This window comes from Trachymyrmex septentrionalis, unplaced genomic scaffold (assembly GCF_001594115.1).
Source record: "Trachymyrmex septentrionalis isolate Tsep2-gDNA-1 unplaced genomic scaffold, Tsep1.0 scaffold19, whole genome shotgun sequence".
Taxonomy (NCBI): Eukaryota; Metazoa; Arthropoda; class Insecta; order Hymenoptera; family Formicidae; genus Trachymyrmex; species Trachymyrmex septentrionalis.
The window spans coordinates 1,965,532-1,979,291 of NW_017305071.1; the positions used below are offsets into that span (position 1 = coordinate 1,965,532).

Genomic DNA, 13,760 nt, shown 5'->3' on the forward strand with positions numbered 1-13,760 from the left:
TAAGAAATTAGGTTATCATCGCTTTTTTGAGCTAACAATGGAGTACGTAAATTAAATTGATAAAAAATTTAATATTACTAATGCTAATAAACATCTTTAAAACAATGTAAAGAATTTATTGCAAAAAAGTATTTAAGAATGACGATAATCGACAATACTATAATTTATTCTTTTCATCGAATATCGATGTTTACGTAGCATAGATAACGACAAAGCATTACGTGTCATTTTTAATTCTTCGGGTCCGTATTTATTAATTCCATTATTATTTAAATATTTTCGTTTTCAAACATTCCATAAAATTATAACTTCAGTATTATATAAAAAATATCACAAAAAATGTTTCACAAACGAATCTTATATGATATCATTATCACTTAAGATTAAAGAATTAAATATAGAAAATTTGTGACGAGTGATAATTCTATTGTTAGATTTGGATATTTAGACATCTGTGTTCAACAATTCTAATTGTTGTTACAAAAAAAAAAGAATAATTTAAATAATCTTTATAAGAAAAGAGAAATATTGTCGTGAATACTCTTTCCGCAATGAACTTTTTACCTGTCTTGCCCATCGGTGGTTGTCCTAATCTACTGAACCACCTGAAGAATCTTCTGGCCGTTGTGGCCGCTGGTGGTCTGCAGCCATCTAAAATAACCACGCCATTGTTGTTATTATTGTTGTTGTTGTTAGATCCTCCACGATCCGGTGGTGCCGTCCTGCTGTAGGGCGACATCCAGGCCGTCGTCGTGCTCTGTATGGTGGCACCCTTGACGGTGGTGATGGAACTGGTTATCTTGGCGCCCGGGTGGGGCACCCAGTCCTCCGAAGCGACCGGCATTTGTCTCGTCTTCTCGTCAGACGAGTCGAAGACGAAGCCGCAGAATACGAAGGTCATTCAAAGTTGCTTGCCGCCCTGCCGCACTAGTAATAATTAAAGCCCTCTCTTCCGGAGGAGGGAGAGGAATTCCTCTGCTTCTTGCCCTCGATGAGAACTCTTTAACAATTTTCTCGCATCGACACCTTGAGTAATGTTGCGATGCTATAAATCTCGAAAAATCTTGAGTAAAAATTCTTTCAAATATCGAAACTCTCTCTCTCTCTCTCTCTCTCTCTCTCTCTCTCTCTCGTATCTGCGAGTTCGATATATTCAAAACGAGATTAACATGAAAAACATCAAGCTTTTGAATTTTCGTAGCAAAATACGCTCGCGTTGCTTTGATCCGCGATTCGTCTCGACTGACCACTCTCGCGATTTGTTGCTCGCTCGCGGAATCTCAAATCCCTTATCAGCGACGACCAAATGTTATCGCTGTCGCGTGCGTCAGCTGGTCTTACGTAAGGACAGACACTGTAATTGATTCGAGCGCGCTGCGCTCGCCACGTGCTCTCCCTTCAACTTGTTGCGCATTTAACGCAGCCGATGCTCCGAAATCGATCGGGACTCCGAAACGTGAAAGGACGTGTCGCGCAGTGTCGGTATTTAAATCCTTGCTCTCGATCGCGAAGACATGTAGTAAGATTCCGTTTCCTGGATAATCCAGTAGAAGCGGTTTCTTCAGCGGAATCGACTATGAGACGACGGTTCACTTGTTGAGCTTACGAGACACAGCTTGGTGGGACTTTCACGAAGTCCCCCGGTGATTCTCCAATTAATCCAGGATCCTCCTATCACAGAGTTAAGTCTCCTTAGAACACGGATCCGTTAATCGAGAAGAAATTATTACACGTCGGCTATAAGATTTTATTATTTGGTACGTTACAAGGTACTCCGTTTCCAGAGGTTGCAGCCTCACAAAGTAATACTAAGATCTGTTTTTCTTTTTTTTTTTTATTCCTTTCACTAAATCGCACTAAAACTCTTTCTCCTTTCGCCAAATATCGAACATATATTAATCTCACTTTAAGTTCCAAAAATGTATACTAGTTCAGCTACAGACTTATTGGCTCCGTTCATCGTAAAAACTCGCATTACCACGACGTGTCTCGTACCGTCGAATACGACGTCTGTACTACGTGTGGCGTGACCACGATGTCGTCGTTGCGCAGCACGCTACTACAGAGCACTTGGAGGTCGAGGTTAGGTATATATAATTTCTCTTCCTTTTTCCTTCTTTCTCCTCTCTCTCCGTCTCTCTATCACCGGCCGGTCGTGCTCGGTCGATCACGCAGCTCCCTCATTACTTGCGCATCGCCGCGCTGCGGAGAACTATCATCGCCGTGCGCAGTTCATTCGCCCTGAACGCGAGCAGACGACTCCGGATTCCGACAACTTCGGACAACGACGGTTACGGTCGTTCGCTCAGCCCGCTGCGTCTCTCTCTCTCTCTCTCTCTCTCTCTCTCTCTCTCTCTCTCTCTCTCTCTCTCTCTTACGACGAGGACGAAGGACGAACAGGTCGTCGTGGAATTTCACTGTACACGTCTCCACGATGAGGAACCAGTCACGATCGTATCACGTCACTGATAGCTGACGAAATGAAAATCACACTCGCGAAAAACACGCTTCTAACCCATCCTGAAAAGAAGACACGGTGCGCCGGTTGCGCAACTCTCGGAGGACACCTTTTTCTCGCCTCGTACTCCACTCAGGATTGCACCCGCGTGCGCGCGCGCGCGCGCGCGTCCACCCGCGTGCGTGCGAACGAAGGACGACTACGAGAAGACCGGAATACGCTCGCTCGGATACGCTCCTCGAGGGCTCACGATAGACTCCGCTGCTTCTCTCGACGCTCGCTAACGTATACCACCTCGTCGTGCCTCTCTTTCCACCACCTCGGCCACTGTACGGAACACGACCGCGGTACGACTCGCGCGTTGCTCGTAGAAGACTGCCACTAATTCCCCCCCACTGGCTTTCTTGCGGCTGCCCCGCTCCACGACACGCACACCCGCGCGCGACCATAACTTACCACTACCACCACCACCACCACCACCACCACCACCACAATTCGCCACCACTACCTGCGCGACCGCTCGCCCCACGTCACGCACGAGGCTGCGTAAAGGCCCTATCACGTCGCACACTTTGGAGACTCGATTCAAAATTGCTCCTATGCTTGTTTCTATCAACGTAGATTGACATAAATCTCAATTCAACTTACTCTCCTCTTTTTTTATTCATACAACTAGAAGAAAATAGTTCGTTGAACCGAGATTAAAATTCAACTAGGTAAAAGCGAGCACTGGACTGGTTTAGTGCTCGGACTTACTTCAAGACCCACTTAATCACTATCTAGTTAACTTGTTTGGACGTAACTTTACTTAACTTGATAATAATGTAAAAATTGTGTTTTATTAGCTAAGATTAACTCACTAAACTAATAGTCTTGTAATGCTACTTTAAGTACTTAAAAAATTATTAATTATAGATCAATTTAGTGATTAATCATAGTTAGAAAAATATAATTTTTCATTTACTTTTAATTAAGCCTAACCAGAAGTTAACCAGAAAATGAAAAACGTGGCTTTTGAGTAATGTCATAAGATGTTAATACAGTTCTCTGATCGATGATATCTGTACTTAAGATAATCTTAAATGCAACAATCGACTATGAACACCACTCTAAAGTCGGTTAGTTCACAAATAAACAAATCTCACATCTATACGAATATCGAAAGCGGAATCGTGTACAAATATCACGAACAAGTATCGGTCGATCTTCGTTTGTAATCGTGTGACACATTTAATGTTCATTTCTAGCAATGTTATAGATTAACTTTAACCTGAGAATCACTGAAAACAAAAACATAGTTTAATAACAGCTGCTCAAATGTTGAGTAAAATTTTTGTATTTTGATTTTTCTGAATTTTCTGGCTAATTTCTACCTTTAACGGAAAGCGTGAAACGGCCTTAAACGTTTCTTTATCTCACTGCTCCTTCTCCTATCGTCTTGCTCTGTCTGCCTGCAAACCTACATGTATATCTTTATCTCTTTTCCTATCCGTGACTAGACCGGTCTTTCGTGAATACACGCGCGGTATACACAACCAAGCATGCCTAATACTTCCCTCTACAACACTACACGATGCCGTACGTCTATTGGACGATGCCAGGTCGGCAGGTCGGCAGGTTCGTCGTTCACGGATCTAAATCGAATCTCTCATAGAAAATATTTTCAGGAACGTAATAATCTGTATATCCGTAACCGAAAAATATACAAGAACTGAAAAAAAAAAAATAAACAAATACAGAAATATAAATGTTAATAATAAATGAAAAAAAGCAACGAAAATTCTAGCATATTTTCTCTTACATCTTTGTACTCCCCAAAAAGATACAGGCGAGACGATGGGACGGAGATCACTATTCGAGACGTGAATCTGCTTCACATTGGATATCGCGTGCATATATATTGTGCACGAGACGAGAGAGAAGCGTAGGCGGTGCAGTGCAAGTACACGCACATGTACTTGTACGTGTACGTGAATGCACGTCGAGCCAAAGAGGAGGGACCGAGAGATCGGGCCCACCGTGACTGACAGAGAGTTGCTCTCTCACGCATATGTGTACTCGTGTATGCACGGCACGTGTGTACGTGTGCGTGTGCACGACTCGACTGCATCCCCACTTAATACGATGCACCGAGGTGGTTTTACCTGAGTGCCGTAATCATACAGTCTCGTCGCGCCATGTTCGAAAGTTTCTAAACTCCTTCGACCCTGTCACGCACCCTGCGAGACCACGCATGAGAGATTCAATCGAGTGACGAAAATATGTTTAATAACAATAGACAATCTCTTTTCTTTCATTTCCAAACGCATCGAGTTACAGTGTATGGTCAAATTATTAAAGCTACAGTTTGGAGAATGTGCCTTTTAAATCTCAATCAGTGACATTCAATTGAAAAAGAAAGGGAGTTTGAGTATTATATAATTAAAATATCGTTATTTACGTCAATTCCAATACCATATACATTGAATTTATAGACTAAAGCTAAGTTAGATAATCCATGTTTCATTGATTTTTTTTAGTTGAATTTACTGTGAATTCACTGATTTCCAGTGGTATATTTGCGACTGCTATTAGTGATTATCCCCTGATTCAAATTTAGAGAGTGTTTTTTGTGAGTTTAAGTAGAAATAAAATCAATATGTATAAAGGTTTGTGCATATAATTTTTAATAGACGATTGTGCACTAAAATACACTAAAAAAGTAAACTTAGCTTATGTAATTATAAATCATAAAGTAAAAAATGACAATAAAACGAATATTTATAATAATATTTATAACGCCTTTTGCTGTAATTACCGCGTCAATTTGTTTGGGCATATTTAAGCAGTTTATCGCTTCACTCTTATCTCACACATCAATCGATCATTCGATTAATTGATATTTGTTAGTAGTAGTACATTCATTGGAAATTTCCTTCTTCATCAATTCCCAAAGCTTCTCGGTGGACAGTTAAAATCTAGAGAATTTTCAGGCCAATCAAGAATCTAAATTTTGTTTCATAATGAGAGATAGTGATGCCGAAAAATTTGTAAACATCAATATTTTATTTTTTTAAAAATAAGAGATAGTGTTATCTACAGTGGTGCCAAAGGTATATTTAAAATTTGTAAACATCAATATTTTATTTTAAAAAAATATTATAATAACAATACAGAGTAATTGTTTTCATTTAAAATTAATTACTTTGACCCAAAGTTAATTTGTGCAGATAGCTCTTGAGATTCTCCAATAAAAGTCTGGATACAAACCGCAGTTTTGTATACAAGATAATAGTTTGAACAAAAATCTACAGGAGAGACATTATACATGTACTATTTTGTTTTTCTTCCTCATTATTGTTCTATCTTTTTCTTATTTATTTCTCTATCTCTCTTTCGGGAAATGTTAAAACATAGCAGACCAATCAAAAGTGACTTTCTCAAGTCCAGACTCTTATTAGGGGATTTTTATAGGTGTATAATTTAATCTCTAATAATTTAATCACTCACTGTAGATCTAACGTTTTCAGTTCCAGCATGTTGACTTTTCGATTCTTCGTTTTATCTTCGAGCGAATAATCACTCGACGGATGAAACGCCATGCAATAGCGCGAACCTTTCCTCCCTGGTTCGCCGAGATCGAAATGCGATTCATATTCAACGTTATCGACCTTTATTGTATCCTCGATATTTGCTACGAGGTCCAATTTATCGGCGCTCCAAGAGCGTGACGTTCACGCGCGTTGACCACGTCCGCGTTCTCAGAACCGGTCAATTGATTCGCTGATAAGTCTAAACAGCGATTCGACATATACGGTCGATAAGTGATCGCTCGGGCAGTGTATGCTGGTTGCTAACGAAGGAAAACGGGGAAGAGAACAACGCGCGGGATGCGAAAGGAAGGAATGAAGATAGACAGGAAGATAATAGAGTGAAATAGAACAGGAATCTATTGTAGACTTTCCAGAGAACAAAGCTTTCAGAATAACTCGTAAGATTGAAGCGCATCAAATCGACGCGAATTAGTACATGAAGAAAAATATTATAATTGCGTGAAATACTACACGGAAAGAACGATTTTGTTGAAAGCTTTCTAAAGTTTTGCTGGATATACAGATCTATAAATAATTTGGTTGAACCATCAAAATACCTATTAAAATAATTATGCTGGAAACTAAAAAAAAAATGATGAGCGAAAAATGTTGCTGCACCGTAAGAAATATTCTAGCCACCGGTTTGTGGATTCCCAGTAAAATTATTTTTATCGTCCAACAAAATTATTTTCAGATCCATATCCAGCAAAATTTTATGCTTCCAACAAAATCGTTTTTTCCGCGTAGATTCCGCGAAACCGAACAATAAAAGCGGATAAAATATTGCAATTTAAGAGTAAGACAAAGAATTTAAGAATTTAACAAAAAAAAAAAAAAGAATATAAAATATACAAAGAAGCAAAAACGTAAAACTATTAATGTAATATTATGTACCTTTAATTACTGAGACGTGCGTAAATGCACATACGAGTATAAGAGAGAAGAATAAGGAAAAGCAAAGCGAGAGGAACTCATTTTTCCTCGGTAATTTTTTTCTTTCGCATACCATTGACAAAACAGGTGAACGTCGCATTCTCGTTAAAAATGGAAAGTCGAGGCAATTATTATTCGGACGAGCGGCGTAACAGAGCCCGTTCCAAAGACGAAGTAAAAACAGAAAGCGTGTCCGCGCATGAGCGCGAATGCAACAAGACTTCACGCCCGTATGTGGTGGCATTTATGTCCATCGTTTCTGCAGACAAGACATACTACAGAGGGTTTTGGACACAGAGACGCACGTAAGCGATACGTTGAACCTCACATTACCGCAAATGCATATGAATTACGGTTACAAAGAGTTCTATTACAAGCGAATATTTCATGGAAACAAGAAACGGAACGAAGAAAAATGCTATTTAGAGTCTTAGATCGACACGTGGATTTTTTTAAACTATAAAACATTGCTTCTGTCTTAATTACAATCCAATAAAACGTTCAAACGTAAAAAAATTTTTTTTTTATATGTATATGTTTGTAAATACTATTTTAATTTTATGTTGAAATATTCTAAGAGAATAATTTTCGTTTATATAATTTTTTTTGCTGGATTAATGATGTGACCTTAAGCAATATATTATATAAAGAAATTGTTGGTTTAACGTTTTCAGTTTTATAAAATAATGTGTAAAGCTTTATAAATTAAGTATGCATTAAAAATTCTTGTCTACTGCGACTTTTGATAATTCATATGCAATCGACATGTTCAAATGAAGATAATAGAATAATAATGAATAGATTACTAGAGGTAGATAATGGTAAAATAATATATTTCCTTAAAATTAACAATCTTATAATAATTAAAATTATAGTCGGGTCTCATATAATTAAATATGCGTCATTCACTTTAATTAATATAAAATAGAGTTATAATAATAATATTTAATCATAGTCGGATATAAAGTCTTCAATTTTTTATAAGAATAAATTTTAAAATCTTGGAAGATTTTAATATTTATTTTTATTTTTAAATCCTCCAAGGCTAAAAAGAGGAATCTTTCAACTTCTTCAGTTGGAAATCGTCAAGAAATTAAATAAATCACAAACTTATAAAAAAGAAACAGATATTATAACCTAACTGAATAATACGATAACAACCATAGTTTTTTGCTGGATATCAAGAAGACGTACAATTTCTCAAACTGTCGAGGATTAGAACGAATTTCACAGCAATTAGCTTGAAAATTTTCCGTTCGTTCGCTCGATTTCCGCGAGATGTTAATTATGATAAACCGATTACGCGCGCGTGTATTCGTACACACGCACACGTACATGTACAGCCAAACGATTAGTAATAGCGCAAGTAGGTAATGGTGTAATCAGAACGGTCCCCGAGGGCACCGTCACCGACCTATCTTCACCTATTATCGGCATCCTGGTGGGTTAGTCGTTAGGAAACAGAAATCGACCGAAACGGCTGTCAAGGCTTAATTATTTGTGATCGATTTCCGATGCACCGGAAACCGTAGTGACATCGAAACCACTACTGGAAAACAGATGAAAACCTCGTTGCACCAGCGATATTACATCAAGGAGTTCAACAAAGGAATTACATCAACGGGAACAATGCACCCGGTGTTTTTTTTTTTTTTTTAACACGGCATCCGCCGCGTCTGGGTAAACGAAGCTGGAAATTTATAACATCAGAGCCACTCTTCCGCACCAAGTGTATGTAGACAATGACCTCAGTTTATGACACGTTATCTTAAGTTAAGGCGCGAGCATAAAACAAACTCATTACATTTCCACGATAAACAAGATATCCCAAAACCGCTATATATAGAATTCCTGAATCAGAATATAATGTAGATTCTTAGTAAAAAAAAATCAAGGCGCCAGACTAATTCTCTGAGAGAAAAAAGAAAGACGATTCTCAATAATTTTAATTTCGGGGACGTAAAATTTTTCTTTTCTTTTAAAATTTCAAAATCTTAATAGAATTTTAATTAAAGAAATTTGAATATAAAAATTAATTTTAATTATAATTATAGAAAAATATAACACACACCACTCCTAATAGACATTAGACATCCTGTAGTTTTGCCAAATACGATTGAATCTGAATGAGATATCAGCAAATATTAAGTCAATGAAAATATTCGAGCGACTTGCAGGATGCTAATTCTGCTTCTTACAAGATTCATGTCATTAGCATAGTCTAATCAGTTAAAATGCCAAAGAATGCCACGAATTACCTAAGCTCTAGCCAAATATATATTAATATCATCGTAATGCGCATGTATCTAATGTTAAACATTGGTACAGACAACTTATTTTCTATTATCTATAAGTAATCATTAGCATTGTGCTTTTTTGCAAAGCATTTAAATACTTTTGGGTTTCCGTAAGTATTTTAGAATTACATAATCTCAATGTGTTTTATTCTTTAGTATATATTTCGTTCTCCCTCTAATTTTCTATAATACTTTAAAGTATCGCTAAATTTCTAAATATTGCTTTAATCCCTTTTTAAATAATAGAATATTTTAAATTTTCAATCACGTTCATCAGAATGTTAAATTTTTTTCTCATTCATGTCACAAAATCGTTATTTAACTCAACCCATTATATAATACTCATTTTTCAGATAATGTCATCGATAGATCCTGAAGTACGCTTGTTTCTCGCATCATAAAATTTCCGTTTAATACATTTGTTCTTGCCCTTCAATCTCGTAACTTGTTTACTCTCTCTAAGACACGTAAATCTTTTTATTCGGCGAATCGTAAAAGGTACTTTCTGTAATCCACCATTTTACCTTCGAACGAATCACCGCGCGTGGCCTCGTCTAACGTTCGCGTTAGGCCATCGGATTATTATACCACGTAAAACTCGCGCCGCAATAAAAAGCCGATATTTTCCGCGGTGTTGCTAAGCCCGGGCTTGCATTATTACTCGTGCTCGTATAACGTGCATATTAAAAAGGCCAGAGGGTGAATAATAAGGAATGAGAATCCGAGCTCGTGTCCGCGTCATTCCGCTCGCGCACTTTCCGAGAAGGTCTTATCCGCGAGACACGAATTTCTTTTCTGGGCACACACGAGATAACAGAGGCAGCGTGCATACACGCCAATCGGAACAGGATGTGGTTCATGCTGCTGGTTGTCTCGACCGACGAAAGGATGTGTCCACACGATGCGTGTGAATATAGTGTTAATAATACGCATTGTACACGCGCGAATTGTTTGCCGTTGATTACGCGGATTGTGCGAGTGGCAAGCGAGTGCGTTTGGAAAAAACGTGAGTTTAATGGCTTTCAAATGGAAAATGAAATTAACTGTCGATTACGTAAAACACTATTTCGTGCACGTTGCCAGAAACAGATTGCATATATGTAGATGTATATGTGTTTTTAGAAATAATAATATTGAAAATAACATACTGTACATTTTATGAATGCCTTAGTTTAGAGTTTACGATAAAATTAAAGGCATGCACTACACTGCATTGTTGACATATATCCGGCATTAGATCTTGCGATAGTAGTAAAACACGCGCAGATACGATTATGTCGCAAGTTGAGTACATATAGTAATACTGCGCAATATGTTAATTATTCGACCCTGCGTCGTTGGTTTGTAAATGCGTTTTAGAAAAACAGTATATGCGCGTCGTATTTCAATAGAATAAATATGTAATCGATTAAAATATTAATAAAATTATTAATACATTAATACTTGTTAAAAGTAGAAAAATACTCAATCTCTTACAGAAAAAAATAATGAAGTATATAATTCAAGTAAACAAAATAAATTTCGATATTATTAAAGATGACGATAGCATTGAAATATTGCAGTACAGCGAGAATCGCTAAAGTTTGTTTTTCCGTAAAAACTTTAAATTTATCTCTGAAATCTGCTGTTAACTAAGCAAAAGAAGTTGCTAAGAACAACCAATTAAAGTGTACGGGTACTTCAATTTATATATTACGTAAAAAAACCGGTACGAATAAAAAACCGCGTAGAAACTTACCATAAAAACTTTATGAGTCTAGCGACTAAGGAAAAAAGAGACTTCGACTTCACTCCGAGTAAACAAAGTCAACACGTAATCGCGCGGAATAATGATAATTAAATGTTATTTTATTCTGATTTGATATTCTACGCGCACTTTTATTCGCAAATTTATTTTCAGTCATTAAGGGGATTAGAGGTCAGATTATGCGAAATTTTTGACAATTTTTTATGACGGACTGAATAAATGTACGAGACAGTACAGAAGTTGTGAGAGAAATTTGTACAACAAATATAATACAAATAAAAGTATACTTTTGTTAAAAAATATTTATAAAAATACACACACACACACACTTTGTTTCTTTTTCGAGTCGTCGATTTGATATTTCGATTTCTGATCCGATCATGATTATCTAAAAATCTTCAAAAGGCCGCTCTATGGATAAATTTCTATAAAGTCAAATAAAAATTAATAAAAGGGCAGCTGTTATTGTAGCGTTTATTAGCAAAAACTTAATATTTTTTTGTTTCTTTACATTAAAAAAAATTAATATCTCAAAATGTTTGAAATGTTTGAAATGCGAAAAATATTATCTCGGCCAGGAGTCGAACCCGAATTTCTTCACAATAAATTTATTTACAGTTTTTCAGCATATTAATATCTTTATAATAGGATGCTTGATTGAGCATTAAATAATTAAATTGCTTGCCAATTTAATTTGTGATATTACTATAAATAATTTAATTGCGTTTATAAATACGAAAAACAAATTCGACGCGCAGTTCAAATGACTACATACTATATTTAGTATTATATATATAAATTCACATAAAAATTATTTAAGCATCTAAGATCCAGCTTTGACCGTTATAGGCTTAAAACTCTTACTTGTTGTACATTCACATATACAGTCTTAATAAATTATTTATTATAAATTAGTAATATATGTAGCATCACGATTCCATCGATATTTTGCGATCTTATCAATTGAATAATTATATTGTAAGTTTTCCGTGAGACATATTCATAATCATAATTTCACCTGAGAATTCGATTTGAGTTAGATTTAAATCAATCTTTCATTTAAAAAACGTTTCTTAAACAACGATTAAATAAATCCGATTGATTCAAACTTTGATTCAAACTTAGTTCGCCGAAATGAGGCTCAATCACAGATCGATCTACAACGTACTACTGTAAATATATATCGAACCTCTTAGTCTGGCTGAGTAAATTAAATTCTCGATTTCTACGAACGACGACACTGAGAAGACACAACACTGCGATATCTATTTCGACGATAGATTACAAGTTTAATGAGAACTCAATGTATCTGCTGTTTCGACATAGACACATCACATCTCCACCGAAGGCGTAACGCAAATGTTTACGGTTGTAGTTGTTGGATGCAGTTTATGCGGCGATTGGTTCGACCATCCAAAGGTGAACGGCATCATCATTTATACGTCAAGATCGAATGAATGACGCAAGAGAACGAGAGCAACTCTCAGCTCAGTACTAATGGCTCGTAAAAAAATATATCTCCAATACTTATCACACAACGAAACAGCGTATTGATTACCCGTTTATCGTATTACAGTGCAATGAAACTTTTGAAATACTATTGTATGATATTTAAACATTTTCATTATACATTTTCATTATAAACTCGCACGTTCAAAATAATCATAAAATAAAATTTATCAAGATTTTTAACTATTAAGATATAAGTATGACTCTTCAAAATTTTATCATATATATATTACATACTTTTCTTGATTTTTATTTGCACATGTGTTGAAGCAAATATTAAGAGATATCCTAAATAAAGTATGACTTTTATAACCCATATAATTATAAATTTTGACCTTTCAAATTTTCAAGAATGTTTCAGTTAATTTTGAAATAAGATGAGATTATAGCCACAAGCTTTAAAGAGATGTTAAATAGATAGAGAATGTTAAATAGATTTTTTTAATTTAAAATATATTTCAAAAATTGTAACATAACTTTTTTTGTTGTATTTCCTGCAGTATATTATACAATTTTTTGTTTTCTTTCTCTCTCAACATTTCTCAATTCTTAAATAATAAGAATAATTGTATAGACTCCAGATTATTAAATCATAGAAATCCGAGGACATAATCAAGAAATGAACTTGCAAAGATCATAATACTGAAGAATCGACCATAAAAACCTGATGGGGAAAGTACAGGGAGTCGAAGATTCATTTCCGGGTCGTCTTGAAAGTGGGTACCAGGCAGTAATTTTGAAAATTGGTCGGCAAACTGAGTGGGGAATACTTAATAACGGAATCGTGGATACACGCCAAGTTACAAAGATCGAGATAGAGGCCATAAGACTCAGGATAGGAATAACGTACTGAAAGCAACGGCGATTTTAAGACGACCAGCTCCGGGAAGTAGGTTAACAATCCGTACTGCTAATTAATAATTTCATTTAATAAGGCGCCCACCTGAACTCTTCACGCAATTATCATCGCCAGGACTAGAACTTCATTATGCGAGATCCCGATCTGCGGCCGCTGGTCAAGTATACGATATTCTAAGGAAAAATGCAAGCAAAAATAAATAAAAAATGCAGAATAATGTTTTAAACGACATATTTATATATAAATAAGTTTAGTGCAATAAACTTACATGAAAAAGCAATCAAATAACTAAATTTATTGCTTAAAATATTTACCGGTTGTTTTACGATTTAAAAAATACTTTTAAAATCTCATCAAGTAAAACCATAAAAAAAAAAATTTTTTT

General features: G+C 35.9%; 1 protein-coding gene across 3 annotated transcripts in view; it reads right to left on the reverse strand.

Annotated features, from left to right (window-relative positions):
* LOC108746936 (serine/threonine-protein kinase tricorner) overlaps positions 1–13,760 on the reverse strand; it is a 141,862-nt gene that overhangs the window by 106,021 nt on the left and 22,081 nt on the right. The window contains exon 1 of one of the 3 annotated variants that reach the window (XM_018484066.1): positions 565–2,804. The exons of 1 other annotated variant lie outside the window; for it this stretch is intronic. In XM_018484066.1, the coding sequence (XP_018339568.1) occupies positions 565–901 (337 nt within the window). In that variant the 5' untranslated portion in view covers positions 902–2,804. Of the gene's footprint in view, positions 1–564; positions 2,805–13,760 lie in introns of those variants that run through there. One more of the 3 variants, XM_018484065.1, reaches the window with a different exon arrangement.